The sequence below is a fragment of the Lissotriton vulgaris genome, chromosome 1_1 (genome assembly GCF_964263255.1).
Source record: "Lissotriton vulgaris chromosome 1_1, aLisVul1.2, whole genome shotgun sequence".
NCBI classification, from domain to species: domain Eukaryota; kingdom Metazoa; phylum Chordata; class Amphibia; order Caudata; family Salamandridae; genus Lissotriton; species Lissotriton vulgaris.
The window spans coordinates 1,118,128,243-1,118,149,130 of NC_141685.1; the positions used below are offsets into that span (position 1 = coordinate 1,118,128,243).

Below are 20,888 nucleotides of genomic sequence, written 5' to 3' on the forward strand. Positions count from 1 at the left end.
AAATTCACAGACAGGTAATAAGGTATATATTTAAAGTGCTTCATACCACTCTTCTGAAGGTTATTCCCAGTGGCATGAACAGGTGGTCTGCTGTACTGTGTTCACACACAGAACATTATCAGCATGGCTAGCCAACATGTAACCATGCAGGGAAGGTTTTAGAGATAGGCCTTCCCCACTTCATGTAGGTGACTATTTACTCAGACACGTCTATGGATGTAGTGTAGTGTTTCTTCATGATGACCTTCTGTTGTAGTTTTTTTTTAAAGCTATAGGAACGTTTGATTCATTTAGAAATAACTTCTTGGGCAACAGAACATTCCCTGTGTTTGAGAGGCTGAATTTTCGAATTGAAGTAAAAGATAGGGTAATCTACATTTAAATAGCTTGTGATGGTAAGCAGTTCGCCTACCTGCAATTTAGTGGTAGTCCAGGAAAGAGAGTACAAAAATCAACGTTTCTCTGCTACGCAGATGCTATGAGGTAGGGGAGTTCAGGCACTGCTTGGCGCCCTTGGTCTCTTGCAGATTATGGGAGAAGGTGGATGTTTTGTTCCCAATGCCCTCCATCTTTTAGAACTGACATAGGAGGTTTGAACAGGTCTCTTGGATCTTTCAGAGGAGGTAGGAACTGTTTTTGGAACTGTCAGTGTAGATTGGGCCAGATCTTTTGTACTTGACAGGGAAGGCTGGGTGGGACGGGTCTTTTTGAACTGTCAGAGGAGGTAAGGACTGGTCTTTTGGAACTGACATGGGAGCATGACGTGTGTTTTGGAACTGTCAGAGGCGGTTGTAACGTGTGCTTTGTAACTGTCAGAGGCGGTTGAAACGTGTTTTGGAACTGTAAGAGGATGTTGAAACAAGTCTTTTGGAACTGTCAGATGGGTTTTTAATAATAGGTATTTTGGAACAAGGAGGTAGGAACCGGTTTTGTGGAACAGACTGGGTAGGTTGGAACAGGTGTTGTAAAACAGACAGAGAAGTTTGGAACTGGTATTTTGGAACTAACATGGGAGAATGGAGCGGGTGCTTCTAAAACTATCAAAGGTGGCTGGGACCGTTTTTTTAAAACTGACAAAGTTGGAAGAGGTCTCCTGGAACTGACAGAGAAGGTTGGAACAGTTATTTAGGAACTGTCCGAGGAGCTTGTAACAGATCTTTTGGAACAGACAGAGAAAGTAGAAATGGGTCTTTTGGAACTGATAGAAGAGGTTGTGGCATCATTCGGAACTGATAGAGGATTTTGAAATGTATGTTTTGGAACTGTCAGAGGAGACTTGAATGAGTCTTTTGGAACTGTCAAAGGAGGTTGGAATTGACTGAGGAGGTTGGGAAGGATCATTTGAAACTGTCAAAGGAGGTTGGAATTGACAGCGGACGTTGGGATGGATCATTTGGAACTGTCTGTCAGAGGTGTTAACTGTCAGAGGAGACTTGAATGAATTGTTTAGAACTGTCAAAGGAAGTTGGAATTGACAGAGGAGGTTGGGAAGGAGCATTTGGAACTGTCAGAGGACTTTGGAACCAGTTTTTGGAATGGTTCTTTTAGAACTGTCAGATGAGGTCGAAATGATCTTTTAGATGTGACATAGAAGACTGGAACAGGTCTTTCAGAACAATCAGAAGAGGTTGGAATGGGTCTTTTGGAACTGTCAGAGGAGTTTGGAACTGTTATTTTGGAACTGTCAGAATAGGTTAGAAAGGGTCTTGGGAATTGTCAGAGGAGTCTGGAACTGTTCTTTGGAACTGTCAGAAGAGATTGGGAAGGGTCTTTGGGAACTGTCAGAGGAGTTTGGAACTGTTCTTTTGGAGCTGTCAGAAATGGTTCGAATAAATATTTTGGAACTGTCAAAGGAGGTTGAACACGTTTTTGGGTTCTCACAAAGGTGGTTGGAATGGTTCTTCTGGGACTGTCAGATGAGGCTGGAACAGGCATTTTGGCCTTTTGGAGGTGGCATTGAAGGTTGGAATAGGTCTTTCAGAACTATCAGAGGAAGTTGGAAAGAATTCTTGGAACTGTCAGATGAGGATAAAAGACATCTTTTGGAGCCGTCAGAGGAGGTTAAAATGGGTCATTTGGACCTGTCAGGGGTGGTTAGACCTGACAGAGGAAGTTGGAATGCATATTTTGGAACTAACAGAGGAGGAGGGAACTGGAGTTTTGGAAGTCTTAGAGGAGGGTTGAAAAGTTCTTTTGGAACAGTCAACTGAGTTTGGAACTGATAGAGTAGATGTGAATGGGTGCTCACTGGCTGTGGGTGGAAATGTCTTGATGCCCGAAACTTCATGAATGCATCTGGGTAGTGCGCTGCCTGTTACAGGGACTGACATTGCCGCAGGCCATGTCCTACTTATGTTGGACTGGTGTGAATGGATTGGTTCGGTTTGAAGTTGCCATTGGCTTTTTTCTATTTTTGTAGGGCTGGTGTTAATGTGCAAGTTGTGTTTGACTTGCCATAAGCCATGTCCTATCTCTGTTGGACTGTGTGAATGACCAGGTTGGGTCTGACATTGCCACGGGCCATGTCAACATATGTTGTACTGGTGTGAATGTACAGATGTGTTTGACATTAGAACAGCCAATAAGGGTAGTGGGCCTGCACACCTCTTTTCTGTGTTTCTATAATTCTATTGTGTATCTCTTTGAAATATCTTAAACACAAATGTGCATGCTATCACGTATGTGGGGTATAGCCCAAACACCCCAATAGCTATAAAACAATGAGAGGCACTGGAAACCACTGCCTACGTGATGCACAGCTGTGGAAACCTAGTGTCTTCAGTAAAATTCAACACTCTTTAAATCTTATGAGTCATATGTTTTATGATCATTTCATCATAATTCAAACTCGCTTCATGCAAAATTGTGATTCAAACATATGTCAAATACAGAATTGTAGTTCATTCGTATTTAAAAATCACATCAACATTGTAAATCATATATAACAGTTCTGTGTGTTTTGAACACAAGCAGGGGCGGCCTTAGGCATGTGCAAGCTGTGCACCTGCACAGGGCCACCAAACCCCAGGGGCCACCGCGCCAATATATATCCTTAATATAATAATCCTCTGAGGATGGATACATATTTGCGTGGCGGCCCCTGGCAGATATTTGGTGGCCTCCGGCTCTGTTCCAATTCCAAACACCCTGACCCACCCCCCTCTTAACTGGCCTCCGTGCTCCACCCCGCCCGGACCCCCTCTTACGGGGCCCCCTTCCCAGGGCCGCCATGAGCCTAGAGCCGCCCCTGACACAAGCGTGCACATTCATTTGTTACAGAACTCCCAATGCACTGGTGTGAATGTCCTCAATGCCCCCTTCATTTATAGTTGTAGAAATACATGAGTTCTTTTGTACTTGAGTTATGACGCTCAGCTCTACCCTCTTCATTGTCTAAATTCTTTCTCTTTTCTGACTTCTAGATAACTCTTTGGCTATTCGAGCTGGCGGCTGCTTCCCAGGGTCCGCCACTGTGCTGCTACTGAGCGGGCAACGTGTCAGCCTCTCTGAACTGCGTCTTGGGGACATGGTGCTCTCTGTGGACAGCATGGGGCAGGTGGTGCCCACTGAGGTCCTGCTCTTCCTGGACCGGGACTTTTATCGACAGACTTCCTTTGTTGCGGTGGAGATGGACCCTCCTGCGCAGAAATTGCTCCTCACCCCCTCGCATCTGGTCTTTGTGGCCAGGAGCATTGTTGCCAATAGCACAGCAGACTTTTCCCCAGTGTATGCCAGTCTGGTGCGGGTGGGGGACTGGGTGCAAACTTACAGCAAGGGCGTTGCTCAACTCCGCCCCGCTAGAGTGATCAGGGTGTCCATGGAGGAGGATGTGGGGGTCTACGCTCCGCTGACGGCACAGGGAACTCTACTGGTGAACAATGTGCTGGCGTCTTGCTACGCAGTGATCGACAGTCACTCTTGGGCACACTGGGCATTCAGCCCCCTGAGGTTGGTCCACACACTAACGTCGCTTTTGCCTTCCTGGGGGCCAGGTGTAGGACGCACAAGCACTCCCAGTGTAGGGGTGCATTGGTACCCTCAGCTGCTCTACAGAGTGGCACAGGCCATTCTTGAATGGGACCGATCGCACCCCTAAGAATCCCTGGGTGAAAAGCAAAGATCCATGAGGGCAGTCTAGGGGCGGCGGAACCCAGGGTGGTCGATGCCCACCGTGCCCAGGAGCAGGCAGCAAGGGCAGAGAGTTGGACAACTGTAACGCTGCCCTCCCTGCACATTCTCCTCTGCCGAGTGCCTTGTAGTGCGCAGGACAAAGCCCCAAATTATACCCCCAGGCCAGCATGAGCACTGGGGGGCTTGCTGTAGGCTTTTGTGTTACCGACCTTTGCCCTGCGCTGGAAGGTCCCTGACACGCTTCTACTGAGACTTGTGTGTAAAAGCCGGTAGTGCCTTGCCGGGCCATCGGTCGCACCTCTGTGTGTTTTAATCAAACTGCGCTTCTGAGACTCCACGGTTTTTTCAAAACCTCACTCCTTTAGTTTTTTAAGGAAATGATAAGTGTCCGTCCTTGGGACAGAGTTGGACCCGAGGCTTCAGGTGTTCCATCCAAATGTGGAAGATGCTACCAGTGCCCTGCCTGGCCAGTGAGGGGTGCCCTTACATACTGCGCCCTCTGGTGATCAAGTGTAGCGAGTACCACCGTAGAGTCTCTACATTGTTCTGCATATACGCTTTGCACCCCATACTTTGAGACACAACTAGTCTGGGCACATTTGACCCTTAGCTTAGGCCCTTCGATTCTACTGGACTTTGACTCAGGGAATGGCAGTCTGGGGCCGCCATGTCCCTTGATGGGGCTACCCTTTTAAGCAAGTAAGACTCCCAGAGCTTCCTAACCTGATCAGCTCTGACTTGGAGACTCTGTTAGTCTTAGAGATGCTGCTTCCTTGTCTAAACGACGATGACTCTCAGATCCTCTCTAGTTTGTGGACCTCTGACTCCAGTATCCCCCCACTACGAGAGAGTCTGGCTTAGACAAAAACCTAGAGAGAGGGATCCAGCTCCAGACTCTTAGCAGAACCTCCCAGCAGTCCAAGAAACCCACAAGACGTCCTAGGGGTGATGTTGCTGCTTCCCTAGATACTTGTTCTGTCCCTCCAGCTTCTTATGGAGTGAAGATGTAGGGATGTAAAGAAGGGCAGAGAGAGAAACCTAGCAATTAAGAGAGTCCCACAGAGACATCATCCAAAGGCAGCAAGAGACAGGATCTGGAATGAACCCCGGGTGTCCCGGAAATACCCACAGATTCACTACCCTGGAAGTTCCCAATGGAAGAAAGACATTTATCAAGGCTCTGCGTGAAAGAGACAGGAAGACAATCATAGAGAAATGAGAGTAAGAGAGAGGGGTAAAAATAGGTCAAAAGGCAAGTGTGGCTGCTTCATTGTGCAAATAGGCCTCACAACCCTATGCTCTGAATGATCACCGACCGCTTCCCATGCTGAACCACCACAAAGCAGAGACGCTCTACTTCTACCAAGTCTCCGGAGACCACACCCTTTGTTTCACTAATTAACAGGAGATCCTTGGGTTGAATGACAATGAAGTAAATGCAAAGCTGCAGACTTTTAACACTGGTCAGTGGTAGATCTGAAAATTAATGCCTGGAACTGAAACACACACAAACAAACCATAGGTAATGCAATTAAAAACTGCACAAATGCCGGTAAACCTAGGGCTATCTTTTATTACCTTAGTTACATAAATAGAACTGGGACTTAGTTACAATCTATCTAGAAGGGTCTTATGGAATACCAAGACAACTGTCAGAAAAAGGGGCAGATCTGTCTTTCAAGTTGCAGTGAAGTTGTAGGAGGCACTTTGAAGAACCAGGCACTGAAGGTTCCACCATGTAGCTTGAAGCCTCTGTCTTAGTCAAAGCAATACATAAATGATCTCTGAGGTGGTTCTGTTGCCACTGATCTATAACTCATTACTCAATGGGGATGGGGTGGCTGGGGGCTCTTCTCCGAGCCCCCATCACCACCACCCCCTTGTGATTCAAATGTGGATTCACGCAGATTCCTCTCTTCATTGGCTGAACCATTGCCAGGACTCAGGTGCGGATTTCTGCCTCTAGGCAGAAACATTGCACGGGGGTTAATTGCCATCTCTGTCATTTTGGCCTTTGTAGAACAGCTTCTGGATGCCCGGCAGGTAGATTTGACTCCAAAGAAGAAGAGGAGAGCAAATGAGTGAAACAGGCGTGCAATCAATCAACCAGCAAAAGATTTTAATCTTTCAGCTAAAAGCAATATCATCTATAAACAATATTATAATTTCAAACATGCAAAATTCCAATAAAAACCCATGCATAACAAATATCCAATGCTCATTAGAACCAGTAAAGAATAGAATTAACAATACAGACCATTAGCCAACAGGGACAAGAGATGGGAAAGCATTGTTAGTTAGTTCACAGATCAAAAATCAAAGTCCTAGTAATCATTTCTTATGGAATTGTTAATAAGGACATTTAAAAAGAGGCCTGGGAATCTCAATGTTGGCTGTGATAGTAACAAAGATGTTCGGCGTTTCAGTTCCACAGCGTAGCACCACTGTTTCATTAACGGTGTTTAGTCTTTCGTTCCTTATCAGGGGACCAACATGTGCTTCAGCAGGACAGCAGATTTAGAACAAAAGAAGAAGAAATGAACCATTGTTTTTGGGCCTCTCAATTACCAATTACATAAACCACTATGTATGTTATGTGAAGACCATGCTGCAGTGATAGATAATAGAGGCAATGGCCCGAATTTTAAGTATGGAGACTATGTAGCTATTCACACAATTGCATCACGGTAGGGTACAATGCGTATTTCAGTTCTTGTAAATGTAATTGAGCTTATATAGCGCACAGCTACCCGCAGTGGGTGTCCCGGCGCTTGCTTAGGGAACCCGTCCTGATATTCCCCTGTGTGATAGCCCCAGCGGGTATCCACAAGGTGAAAGTCAGGCATCCCGCCGCGAGGGGCCGTTGTGGAGATTAAGCAAGCTATTGCCCAGAGTCGCAGAGTGTGAACCCGTGAGTCGAGAAGGCACCGGAGCGAGAATTATCGAGTCTGTGGAATTTTTAGCCCAAGACCCGCCGAGGCGGGGAATTGAACCCTGGTCCAGGACCGATCTCAGCGTCCGGGTCTGCCGCCTCTAACCCCTGAGCCACACTTCTCCCTTAGATCCAGATACATTTTCAGCAACAAACCCTCAGTAGCAATTGTAGGTTGTCATCTGCCAATAGCTAGTGTTTGTCACTGCAATACCTGTTGTACTTAACATGTTAGGGTTATCCTATAGTTTTCCCCTACTAATCCAACGTGGTAACTTCATGGAGAGCTTATGAATGAACTTCAGCATGGGGATTTAGCCGAATCCTTGCACATAATATCCTTGCTAACCTCCATCGCTGCTTTTACGGGTTTGACCTGGACTTCAGTGGTGTGTCTGGTCCGGAAGCAGCATTTCCTCCAGAAATAGACTTAGATTTTCTATAACTCAGGCATCCTTGCATAGCCCCAGATATCTGGACTGTAAATCGATGCTGTAATTGCCTTTATCTTGTAGACTTCTAGGATAGCTTTATTGGGTCCCCTTTTATATTCCTCTTAGAGGGTTTGGTTTTGCTCGTGCTGATTGTCAACTTCTTTTAATCAGAATATGAGCACAAACTCTTGATAGCTTGATGCATAACTAGCTAACTCGGTCAGAGTAAAAGAACTCCATCGGCAACATATAAACACTGAGATCGGATCAGTCTACCCTGCCATGTAGATTGAAAGCACTGTCACTGCCACCGGCCAGTTCCGGCCAGGCAAGCTTGCCTTTAATTAGACCACGCCTCCTGCCCCCGACCAATCAGTGTTTTAGGACAATGGCTCAGAGACAAAGAGCAGCAGCGACAGAGAAACAAAGAGACAGGCGGGGCTGGACCGGATAGAGACTGGAGCAGAGACGAGACTAAAAGACCTACGTGATTGAGACTTAACAGGAGAGGAAGAGACAGTCAAATTATGAGTACCCGAGGCAGACTGGGAGGGGGACACCGACGTACTTTGAGAGAAAGAGACTGCTGGTCAAGAGAGGCAGAGGCGGTCGTAGTATGTGGGCTGAGACAGACGAAGTTAAGGGGGGGCAGAGGCATACAGGCTGGGGCTGGAAGTGACAACAATCAGCTGGTCAGGGAGTTCTAGTGACAGCACGAGGGCAGAGACGGTTTAGAAGAGGCACGCCATCCGAGACGTTTTAAGGCATGGGCGTTTTAGAGCCAGTTCTGTTCTGCAGAGGGTCTTGCCCTGATGACCTTGAATCATTCTTAAACAGATTGTTTTAAATACCGTTTTCCTTTATTTATTGTTACTGTGGTTGATGTTTGAGAGACTATTACAGACATTTTGCTGAGAAATATTATTTATGAGATTCATGCAACATCCATAAAAAAGTTTCTTTTAGATTAAGACAGAAACCTGATAAATGGGAGGGTGTCACAGAGATTATTGCAGTAATATTAGTGAGCTGCTGCTGTGTTACAATATTGAAAACACACATGACCATCTCTGAATATTAGATGTAAACACATTTAGCATTTGGAATGTGCTTGTGCACTGCCAGTGACACGGCCAAAGAGGGCATGAAAGAGCTGAAACTTGATCATAAATTCAAAGCTGTTCCAAACAGGGGCCTCCAAAGTATGTTTGGCCCCAGGCATCCAAAATCCTTAAAATGTCCCTGGCACCAATTAAGATGGGCATAGACAGATGCAGGCGGGCTTCAGTTTGCGGGGGAACAATTGCGGGGCTCAAAGTCACTTAGGGGGGCATAGAGAGAGCTCAGGAAAGGTTGAGACCAGCAAAGACATGTAGAGACAGTGAAAGACAAGTAAGGATAGGCATATCAAGAGAGACAGACAGATCCGGTTGGGTGGAGGCAGATCTAATGTGCCAGAGACCAGTCAGTAGGGTTATTTCACTCAAATCATTTGTTAAAGATTTTTGAAATATTTCATTTAGAAATGTCTCATTTAAAATGGCCTCATGAGCAAACAGCAAATTGCTATTGGCTGAGGAAAACTTGCCAGGTAAAAAACATGATCTTTCTATTGGCCGAGAAGGGCAATGAGAACAGAAAAACGTAGTTTATGTTAGTCGAGTCGAACCAGTCAGATAGAAAAGCTATGTTTCTATTGGTTTATAGAGTTTTCAAGATTCAAAAACGGTATTACCTCCTCGTCCTTCCCACCTCGCTGTCATTACTTATTAAGTGTCTACAGTACTCACTACAGGCACCCCAATGCTCAGAAAGAGAAACTTTAAAATTGACACCTGTGTACTTCACCAGATGCCACTGCTCTGAAAGTCCTATGAAAATTTAAAGAGAGAATGCAAACCACTGTGGTGCCAGGGTGGCTAGTCTTATGCAGAATTACTCGTAGGCTACAGGGGATGCCTCTGTTTCCTGCTAGGGTCACTTGGGTGGAAGAATATGAGCCTCAGCACTGTCGCCTCAGGGATGGATCCCCATTGCCTGAGCACCCCCTGTAGTTTAAGTCTGATTGATTTCAATGGGGCTCGACTGCAAGAACCTCAGGTGACTCCATCTTGGAATGAAACAAGTTGGGCCATTACCCAGAAAGCTTGTCCTGTGTAAATTGGGAGTTTGGCAGATACTAAGCATCTGGGGCATGTATGTGTCCAGTTTCGAAGAAGTATGGGTGGAAGAGGTACCATTTTATATTAAATGGTGCAAAGAGAAGCATAGTGCTTCACACACTTAAGTAGCAATAATGGTTGGACAGTATGTATAAATACAGCACAAAGCGACAAACATCTTCTCTTGTGGAAGCATTGAAGGCATCTGAGAACCATTGCAGATGAATTGCCTCCTCCTCACCACATCTACTTGATATTTGGACGCAGACTGAAGAGATGCTGGGAGATATCTTGTGGAAATTCTTTGGGCTAAGCAGCTCTTTTAGGTTTTCAGAAATTGAACTTCAAACTTCCTCTTTCAGCCTCCTCTTCTGGGAATGGCTCACGAAAGAAAGGAAGATGTCCTTTGAATCATTCTGAAGTCACTGAGTGACTACATCCTGCCAAAGTCTGAATACCACAGAGGGCGAGATGGCATTTGATTCCTAGGGAATGGGTTGGGGTGGGAGGTTCATAGACACCAGTGTAAAGTCATTGATGTGTCAGGCTCACTGGAACTCCTGTCACTAGTTGGATCTAATTTCCACAGCCCTGTGGGTCTGTTGCTTTCATGTTCCCCAAGTGCAGAGCTATGAAGCATCTTTTAGTGAAGGGAAATGCATCAATTTCCCAGTTTCTGCTCAGAACATAATCCATTAGTAATATGGACCCCCTTTATTCAGCATGTGTTGCCGTCATGCATGTCAGCCGAGTGGTCAACTTTTCTGGACATGGAAGAAGCTGCTCCGAATGACCGAGGCTGTACTCGAGCCTTGCTGTTAGATCACAACTATTCAGCATATTTCTTCGTGATAGACTTTCAGAACCTTGCCTCTGGCCTCCAGGTGATGAAGGACTATGCTGATCTCTTCAGCAAAACTGAGGATCAGGTGCAGTTTTTGTCTGATGCTTTGTTTGGTGTTCTCAGGGCAGTGTCAATGGCAGCTGATGTTTCTGCTGCTGCAGATGTGATATAGAATATTTAATGTGGAGGAGATGCAAACAGCAGCAGTTAGGATTTTCCCCTTTGTTGGAGAGGTTGTTTGGTCCCAACTGCTGGACACAGTTTGTTTACGGAGAGGAAACGTGCCCTTTTACTAGCTACCCAAATCATATTCTTATTTTTATAGGTCGTGTAGCACAGGCATTGCTCTCGTATTTCCCTACTATATGAAGGGGGGTTAAGAAGACACCAGTCTGGGAAGGCCCTTCTAAACCCTCCTCTGGGTCCCATATGTTTTATGACACAGGCAGAGTTTGTGACTACGTATATGATACATTTGGTTTACCAGGTTTTGGGGATTGGTAGAAATCCCTTGCTGCCACACCGGGAGCAGCTTGTTGTCTTTGAGATCTTTCACTGGTCTTTGGATTTATGCCAAAGAGAGCCCTTTAGGGATTGTGGGGTATTCAGGATCAAGAAGAATGGGCCAGGATTCCTGAGGAGGAACACAGCAAACAGGTCTACTCAACTGGATCACAATCTACATTAAGGTAACACTAGGCAGCTGCCTTATGGGGCCACCACTAAAGTGTAGCTCATGTCAACTAAAGGCGTCAAACATGCCCCTGCTTCTAGTGAAGGGGGAGCATAACGTATTTTTTAGATGTTTAAACTATTCTTGCACTGAAGTTGCCACTCTAGGATCCTCTTTGACCAGACGGCCTTGGTGGATTCAGTGTGTTCATGTTTTTGAAGGCAGACCCATTCCAGGAGGGTCATACGTGAGGTGCACATGGCAGAAGTGTCAGTGGCTTCTTGTCAGATATCTGCAGAGCAGCAACTTGGTCGTCGTCTTCTACTTTTGTCATTCATTATCGTTTGGAGGTGAAGGACACAAGGAAAGTCATATGGAAACTGGGGCAAGAGCCCTGTTTGCTGTCACAGGGTGGTGATTCATTAATGCTCACTTACTGCCCTTAACATGAGTGATGCGTGAAAAACACAGTACTGCCTTGCGAAAGGCCTAGAAATAGGACAAAAGCGGATCACCGATGCTGTTTGTAGTATTTTGTATTATGGAAAAGCCAGCATAAACGTTCAGTAAGTTTGGGCCGTTGTGTTCATAGATTGAAAGTCAGATTCTGATTGGCTGGCCGACAGTAAACTCTGGACGTTAACCAATCAGTGTGCAGCATTGCTAGACTCTCCAATGTCTGTTCAACTGAAGAACTTCCAGCTAAGGCCCAACATGAAGGGATTGTCCAGCCAAGCACCTGAGGTACTAGGGAGGGTGCTGTCGAGGAAGGCCTCAGGCCTTTTGTTATTGGTGTGGGGTGTCATGCTTTTGGAGTGCCAAATGGCTTTGTCACAGTGAGAAGTATAAATGCTCACAAGGACACTTCGAAAAGGGCCCAGTCATAAAATAGAATGTTTAACTGCTGTGCTAGGAGGATTATTTACAGAACTGGATCATGCCATCTCTTAAAATATACCCAAAAATTAGCAACAATTAACACTTTACCGTCTTGACTCCAGCAGTTTAGGCACCCGGCAAGAGGAATGAGAATCCGTTGTAGCCTCTCTGGATGGAAGGATTCGTCAAGCCTAGATGACGTATCTGAAAAACAATCTAGCTTGCCAGATCTGCATACGGTCTGCGTTTACAACATTTGCTTTTCATTTTATGGCTCATTCTCTGTTCCCGAATTTTATTTCTTTGATTACGAGGTACAATGCTGTGGTGGCCGTCTGATGCCTTAACCTCCAGCTACCCTGGGCTTTAGCCTCCGGCTCTAAGGCTGTCTGGGAGAAGGGCAGGATGGCTTCTGGCTAAGCCAACAGCTCATGTCTGCCTTACTTACCCCAAAGATTCCAAGTGCACTGAGCTGCAATGGTTTTGGAATCCTCGTGGGGTCAAAATACTGCGAATCCACTTTTTAGTTGTTCGGATAAGTCACAGCATTAATAGCCATCTGGTTTCTCATAAAATTCCTAATGATCTAATATTTCTGTTTCCTGTGTTGTCTCATAAAGCCAAGCAAGCTGTTATGCAACAGGCATGCCCAGCCTTATCGACATGACAGCCATTGTACCTCTTCCTGATGCAGAATGGATGGTTAGTGAGCTATGCAGCAATATATAAGCTAAGCAAGCTGTGACACAATGAAAAAGCTGCACAAATATCTGCGTAGCGCACATGCAATCCACCTGCGACACAACAAACACGCTAGTTAGTACTCAGCCACGACCCAAAGCTGCTGCACAGTCATCAACATACTCTTATGCCGGGGGCCTGTTGTACTTCCTTGGAACAGCCAGGATGTGAAGCAAGCAGTAGGCATGCTGAAAGTCTTAATGTAGTGGTCATGCATCAACTTCACTAAAAAAGGTATCTACAAAATGGCGGATATGCTAACCAAGCCCGGGCACAGTGGTAATTCAAAACCTTCTTGTGGCTTTTGATGTTATTAATCAGTTATCAAACAGTGAACCCTGGCAGTTGGCAGGGTTAGACTGGCCTAGAAGAAAATTGGAGATTTCCCAATGCCTACAGGGCCTCTGAAAGGACTGGCGCACGGAGGAGTGTTTGTCACCAGACTAAGTCTGCTCACTGCCACTTTCGGCCTTGACTCTGACCTAGCCAAACAGGCCTTTTAGGGGCACCAGCATGCTAGAAAGGTTGGCTTTCCTGCCTAGGTCTAGCTCCAGGCAACTTTAACTGTTTTAATCCACAGTCATCAATTCTTCAAAAAGTACTGACCCAGAGTAGGCACTGCATCATTCTATCCAGCCAGTGGTATGCATGTGTTTTTCATGGTTTGCTACTGCTTGGATGGGCTGTTCTTGAAGGCCTTGGCATTTCGTGGATGGTTACATTGTCCTATTTGTGTTCTATTTAGGTTGTGGTGGTGAAGCACAAGTAGTCATTTTGTTAAACAGGAGCCAAAGTGTTTTTTTTATGTTTTACTTTGCTGGCACAACAACATTTAAATTGCTGGATTTTGGTTTTTTTTGTTTTGGTAATGCTTATGGTTTGAATGCCCTAGCCTATTATAAAGATGCAGTATTTTTCACTAATCATTTTTGCACATTCGCTTGTTCTACATTACTGTCAGTAACATGGGTTTGCTGCTTTTTGTCGAAAAAAAGAAAAAGGTGTGCCTCCCCATAGGCTTTCTTAAAGATGCAACGAAAATCCTAGCCCTTTGTCAAAAGTATATTTTATGCAATATTTTGGTGTGTTTACCTTTTAAGTTCACCAGTTACAGTGCAAAGTTAATCTTCTGACTCGTTTTCCTGACACTCAACTGCTAAACCGCATTGTACAGCTTCACACTGCTGATGCAGAATGTTCAGCAAGTGGGCCCAACTCCCAGGGTCCATATTGTTTTTGTCAAATATGTTGCCTCATCGTGGGATTTTCTTTCAGGGATAGTTCTGGGCAATGCACACAGTCACCCAGCTATTACCAAACACACTCATAACAAAAAGCCAGACCTTTGGGCTTTGCCAATGCTTATTAGGACCTTCCTTCACTGGTTGTCTAGAAAATCTCCATGCCCACTGCTTCACAGCAGGCTTTGTGTTTTGGAAAAGTGCTCATACAATCAGACGTTGTTTTAACTGGCCCATGTTTTTTTGGGGAAATACGGTGAAATATAGTGCAGGATTGTTAGGGGATTATCAGAAATGCTAAGCTGCACATGCATGCAAAGCTCATTTGTAAGATTTAAAGTCTGACCGGCTGCTCGGAAAGAATATATTTTTTAGATATAAGCTGCGAGGTGCAAATCTTTCCTGTTCTAACCCCTTCCTCCCCAGACAAAATTATGTAGAGTTTATTTTTCTATTTTTAAATTGAAATAAATTCCTTGGGTGAGCTTTGTTTGGATTTTGAAATGTTGTTTTTTTGTGTGAGATTTGCCTGCTCTGTATTGTAACAATGGCTATTACCTAAAAGCACTTCGTATTTTAATAAACAGCATTGCACAGTGATTGAGTGTTGGTTGAATCACACATTCCCATGGAAGAGAGTTATTACAGAACAGCCCAACAAATCTCTGGATGTTACCCCATGTCACGGAACTTACGAACACTGCATCATACCAACTGATTCCATTAAAAAAACTAAAAACACATATTCGCCACACTGATTTCTGAAAAGCATTGAAGGGCCTGATCTTTTTACACTTTGATTGGCTCAATACCCTGATCTCAGGTCTCTAGAAGTCTATTCTGGCTCCCTTAAAGCAGCAGCTCACCTCAGCAAGGGTGCAAAGAAATCAAACTCATGTTACTCCATTGCAGATGGATCTCCATTGGCTGGCCCTTGAAGCCAGAAGTACCTAAAATGGACTATATCACCATGAAGGACAACACCTACACACAAACCTTTAATAAATAAAACATATACAGGTTGAGAAGTGCCCCATCCACTGTAGATTCTCTGGTAGATCCAGAAAAGGCTTAGAGAAAATCAAAATAGAACTTCTTTCCATAGTGATTGGTAATCCTGAAAAATTGACACTGACCCGGGGCTCCTGGAAGTAGGTTGAACGCTCTTGAGCTATGATGATGAAGTCATCCCTTCACCACGAATTCTTGCCCCTCTGCCTCCAGAGAACCCACCTTTCCGCTTGGCGAGTTGAACCCCCCCATTCACGTTTTTTTTATTTAAGACTTTTCTGCAATCATGCCGTTAATGCCAGAATGATACAAGCTATTTCATGCAAGAATTATATAAAATATAAAACAAGTGCTCTACCTATCGGGCAAACAAAACAAGTGACGAGATAGTGAGGAGATCAAAGAAAAAAAATAGCATACAATTTGAACTCTAAGTGATTTCTGGGCAATTTCTGTAAACTCTGCATACTTTCATGCAAGAAATAGTGCATCGTGCAGCAAGACCAGCTGTTTGCCTGGTCTGGACTGGGGCTCAAGGGAGGCCAAAGTGATTTCAGCAGGCCTCTGTTTTGAGAAGCATGGAAGTAGGGGTGTGTGAAATTTGTGCAGTAATTGTTTCTGTAATACCATTACATTTTGGAAAAATGACATGAAATGCAAATTTAGTTCAAAGGGCGTCCTCGCATCCAAAATGAATACAACAACGCATTACTCAATGAAAAAAAAGCACAAAATCACAAGTGCCTCGAACATGAGATGCCTGCCTTCTGTTGGAGTTTTTCCAGTGCTCCCCTAATAGTTATTTTTATCCCATCGACTCCCATTTAGTGGCATAATGTTGTGATTTTGCTGAATTTTGGGTAAAAGGTTTAACGCGAATTGATGGAAAATGCGCTAATTACACCAGCGTAATGACATTTCGCCAGGGCCTAGACATATGCGCATGCAGCCTCTCTAAAGGGCACAACAGGCCCAACTGCTTCCGGGGTAAACCAGTCCCTCCATGTCAGGGCACATTGTTTCCAGTCCCGAGCTTTTTGTTCACAAATTATTTCATTATCTTGGTTTGCTTCAGGGAGATCAACTAGATTAAGTCACCTAATAACAATGATTTGTGAAAGGGAGACAGGGCTCCGGCCACTGTCCCTGAACCTCTCGTGTGTCCTATGTTGTCATTCGCCAATATCTCTCACACGCCAACTCCGCGTCCTCTCAAGTGGCACAACTAACCTCCCTTAGTATCACCTCAGACCAAATCTTCCTGAAGTGACCCCGTCTCCAGATAGAAAACAAACAGCAAAAGCAGCCTTAAACCCCCAAGGAATGTTTATCTGCAGATAGCAGCTGATTAGCAGGGAAAGAATACAGGCTTTGCACCCTTTAATCCCCCACCCTGGTCACCAGATGCAGCCCCGGAGCAGGGTGTAAAGGAATGCATTGTGTGCAAGAGACTGCCCGCAGAAGGGAGAGACAGACACCGGGAGGGTAAGGCTTGCGAGCAGGAGGGCAAACACCTCCAGCAGGAGGGCGAGCTGCCTGCTGCAAGGCCTGTTCCTTGAGGGGGGGGGCATTCCTATAGTCCAAGCAGGTCACCAGGAATGCACTGTGTGAAGGGTCTGCCAATGGTGTGTGTGTGTGGGGGGGGGGGGGGGGGGGGGGGTCAGACTGCAGGAGGGAGAGTCAGTCAGAAGGAAAGAGATTTCTGATGGGGTATGTGACATCTGCTGCCAGGTGTGCACGAGAGACAGGTGAATAACATACACAAATGCAGACCCTAAGTAGGGTATATAGTAAAGCGCTGTCATTAGGCGGGAGAGACAGCAGGGGCGTAGCTTGGTCAGTAAGATGGGTGGGGGGTGATCTTCAGATTTCCCAACAATCAGGCTGGCATATAATGTTAAAATACATTATATTACAAGCAGGGTGCATGAGAGGAGCTGAAGGGGCAGTGGAAGGGGAGAGGAATACGGATTCATCGGAGTACTAAGTGAGAGAAGCACAATATTTTGTAAAATAATCAAGATTTTTAGGACTTTCAAAACAGAAATGAGAGAGAGCGTGCGTTTTTGTCAGTGTGTGCATGCACAAATCCCAGGTGAAATCCAACAGACACCTTACCACAGGGCTCTCCAAACTGGTCCTGGAGGGCCGGATCCATGCCAGATTTTTGGGATATCCCCATTGAGATACATGTAGTTATTTTAAAAATCTGGCATGGATCCGGCCCTCCAGGACCGGTTTGGAGATCCCTGCCTTACCATATTCGACTGAAAGCACCTGTAAGCAACTACGCAACTTTTCATCAGAAAATATATTCATTAAAGGGGAGTAACACTCCAAATACCCCCCCAAGCTACACCCATGAGAGACAGCCTGGAGGAGAGACACCTTCTTGTGCCTGCACAAGAAAGAAGAAAGGCCCAGACACCACCAGATCCAGACCTCGGGCAAGGGTTAAAGAAATGCATTGTGTACAAGACGCAATCCCCAAAGGGAGAAACAGACTGCAGTGAAGGCACCATCAGGCTTTTCCTCCAGACCCTAAGGTTTTAGGTGTTCCCTTGTAACTGCAAAGGGGAGCCTGTGTGCTCGCCGTACTGGCCCAGTACTCTGGATATTAGTACTGCAGTGGTCAGACAGGACTCTGTAGTGTCGGGCAGAATCTCCGCAATGGGAATTCTCATAGCGGAGACTTCCTCACGACTGTGAGGCCACGAGTGTAGAGGCCTTTTGTGAGGCAGTTCCTAGGATTTTGTGGGAGTTCCACTGGTTTTCTAACTTAGTAGGCACATATGGGTTGAATTCTGTAAATGAGAGTCGTCACAAGGAGGGATCACTAAAGAACACATGTATGCACCTTCTAAAATCTGTCGGATACATATTGCTAAGAGTCCAACATCAGCAAACCATTTATTGGTATTTAATGATTCCACTAACGTTTTTTTGTGAATGTACAAGGTCTTCACTCCCCAGTTAAGTATAGAGGGTTACTCCTTAGTTCTAACTATGAAGAGGCAGATATGGCCCTCCTACAGGACACTCATCTCTTCACAAAAGGCGCAATGAGGCTAACATGCTGCTGGTTCCCCCGTCAGTTTCATGCTATTTATAAAACCAAGACAATGGAGGGGTTGGCCCTGCTCTTTCGATGAGGTTTGGATTTCTCTGTAAAGCTGTTAGATTTCATTTTTTTCAGCGGATTTACCCTCAGACTTTTTGCTGCCTGGCCTTGTTTTTGTGGTTTAGTGTCTCTGCACACTTTCTCACTGTTGATCAGAGTTAAAGTGCAAGTGTTCCCACTATAAAGTGTGTCATGATTGTTTTTCCACGATTTAACTATTTTGATTTACTGGTAAGTCCCTATTACAGTGCACTATGTGTGCTCAGGGCCTGTAAATCAAATGCTACTAGTGGGCTTGCAGCACTGGTTGTACCACCCAAAGAGGTAGCCTTTCAAAAGTGTCTCATACCTGCCACTGCAGTGTTTGTACACAGGTATTACTGCCATGTCGACCTGGCAAGTGCACCCACTTCCCAGGCCCTAACCTTCCATTTTTTCACATATAAGACACCCCTAAGGTAGGCCCAAGGTGCCCCTGTGGGCAGGGTGCAGACCTTGTCAAAGGTAGGACATGTACTGGTGTGTGTTACAAGCCCTAATAGTGAAATACAGTGCATTTCATTTTTCACTGTTGCAAGCCTATCCATCTCATAGGCTAACGTGGGAGTTGCTTTGTACCATCTTACAATCAGAACTTTTCAAAGGGACAAGATAGAGAAATCGAGTTTATGCTTCCTGAAATCAGAATTAAAAAATACATCTTTTAGTAAAGATGATTTTATATTGTATGTTTGAAAATGCCACTTTAGGAAATTGGGCATTTTCTTGGTTAACCATCCTGTGTGCCTCTGCCATTTGTGTATTCATGGTCTGGGTTTGGAGTGACAGGGTTAGGGATGTGCATTCACACTAGACAGACACAAAGTGGGGTTGAGGTGTTTCCTGCCTTTCCTGAGTGATTCATAGCCATGCTGAATAGACCTGGCTGCATATAAAGTAGTGGTAGGAGTCGTCGCTTGCACCTGAATGGACTGGGTCTGCCTCTCACAAAGCTGTGTCTACCTCCTGTGGTGAACCTACATATGTGTGAAGGAGTGACCGTAGTTAGGTCTCTCCCCTGAGAAAGTAGGAGACTCCCCTATCTAGTCCAAACACCCAGACTGCCAGGGTTCCTTTCAAACTCTAAGGTAGTACTCACCTGTCATAGGTTTTTATCCCTTGAAGGGCAATCCCTTCATTAAAGTACAGTGCAGGATCTCGCTTACCAGTTTTAATCCATTATTTCACACCCCACCACTTCATGTCACAAATTACCTTACCCGCACTCATCATACGGCAGCCTCTAAAAAGATCTCCGCCAAAGTGACTCTTCGGAGGACCCGTAGGGCACTGCAGCGCCGGCCCGACGAAGAGCACCGCCCTATGATGAAGTATGGCATTCTCTAGGGGATGTGTGAGGGCACCATAAACAGTCTTGCTGACTGTCTCTATCCAGTACTCTGACCTAGGCACTCTCCACCTTTTGAGAGACCGTGCCTTCACTCTCTCCTTCTCAGGCACATAAGCCCCTTGTTGAATTTTAGAATCTATTTAGGAGCACAGGCTTTTGGACCGCCCAATAGGCTCCCTGTCCCCTGTACCCCTTTTGTCTCTCGCAAGGGGTCCTTCTTGATATGTCATTAGCATGGCAACCTAGCTGAGGGACACTATCTCCTATTCTCTCCCCCCTCCTTTCCTTGGTGTGAGGGTTTCCCTCCCGCGACGAAGGGTTGTCCCACAACGGAGGGTGGCCCCGACAAATCCAACGTGGCGGACACCATGTTCCAGACCGGAAGCATGGTGAGCATTCCTGCGGCTCCAGCAGGAACCCGTGGACTACCTATCAAGGAGCAGGTGGGCGGGGCCAAAGACGATAAGGAAACGCCAGGGATCAGACTCGAGGAGGAAGTGCTAGAGACGGAAGAAGGAGAGAAAACTTGAGATTGGTTCTTGATTGAAGAGGACCACCAGAGAGGAGACCACTCTCGGAATAACGCCCTAGAGTCCAGTACTCCTACTGGAGAAGCGGAGGCTGTGACTCAACTCCACGGAAGACCTATAGACTGCGTAAATATCAAAAAAATTAAAGAACTTACATCACCCCTAGTGACTCTAGTGTACATTAGAGCGGGAGGGCGGGGTTGACCGGAGGAGCCAACAGCTTACACTTGGATTCCAGTAAGACACAGACATTGACCCCAATCTTGGCCTGAGCTATGGCGAAAATTTGGTCGCTGAAATACTAAGAACCCCATCTCTATTGAACAAAGATGGCAGCACTCCCTTTAGTAACAACCAGCGTGATTGGAATTTCATTGCGGCCCTAAAGAAGCAGCACATGAAGATAGCACTCCACGGGGCAATCATGACAGACTGAAGCACCCAATGGCCTAATTGTGAACACAGCGCCACGCCAATTTCTGGAGGATTTGATCTTCAGATGAGAATAGAGCCAGATAGCATGGAAGTGCACGTGGGACTGGCTCATCCTGATAATCAGCACAGTGAAGCGCCTCTCAAACGCTCTCATAATCAATATAAACATCGCTGAAAATGCACTGAAAACCAGTATAACTATCTCAGCTTACAAGACCCACTAGGCAGAGATCTATACTGAGCTCAATGAGTACAAAGACTATTTCATGCAGCAGAAGATACAAAAACTGCGTACGAACATCCGCATGTTCGACAAGGAACGTATTTATCCCTACACAAAAGAGAATTACCAACCCTCTGAGAG

General features: G+C 45.6%; 1 protein-coding gene across 1 annotated transcript in view; it reads left to right on the forward strand.

Annotated features, from left to right (window-relative positions):
- The window catches only part of DHH (desert hedgehog signaling molecule), a 114,742-nt gene extending 104,802 nt beyond the window's left edge, over positions 1–9,940 (forward strand). Inside the window, exon 3 of the mRNA XM_086936478.1 lies at positions 3,423–9,940. Within this exon, the coding sequence (XP_086792604.1) occupies positions 3,423–4,096 (674 nt within the window). The 3' untranslated portion in view covers positions 4,097–9,940. The remainder of the gene's footprint in view (positions 1–3,422) is intronic.
- Positions 9,941–20,888: the final 10,948 nt, after the last annotated feature.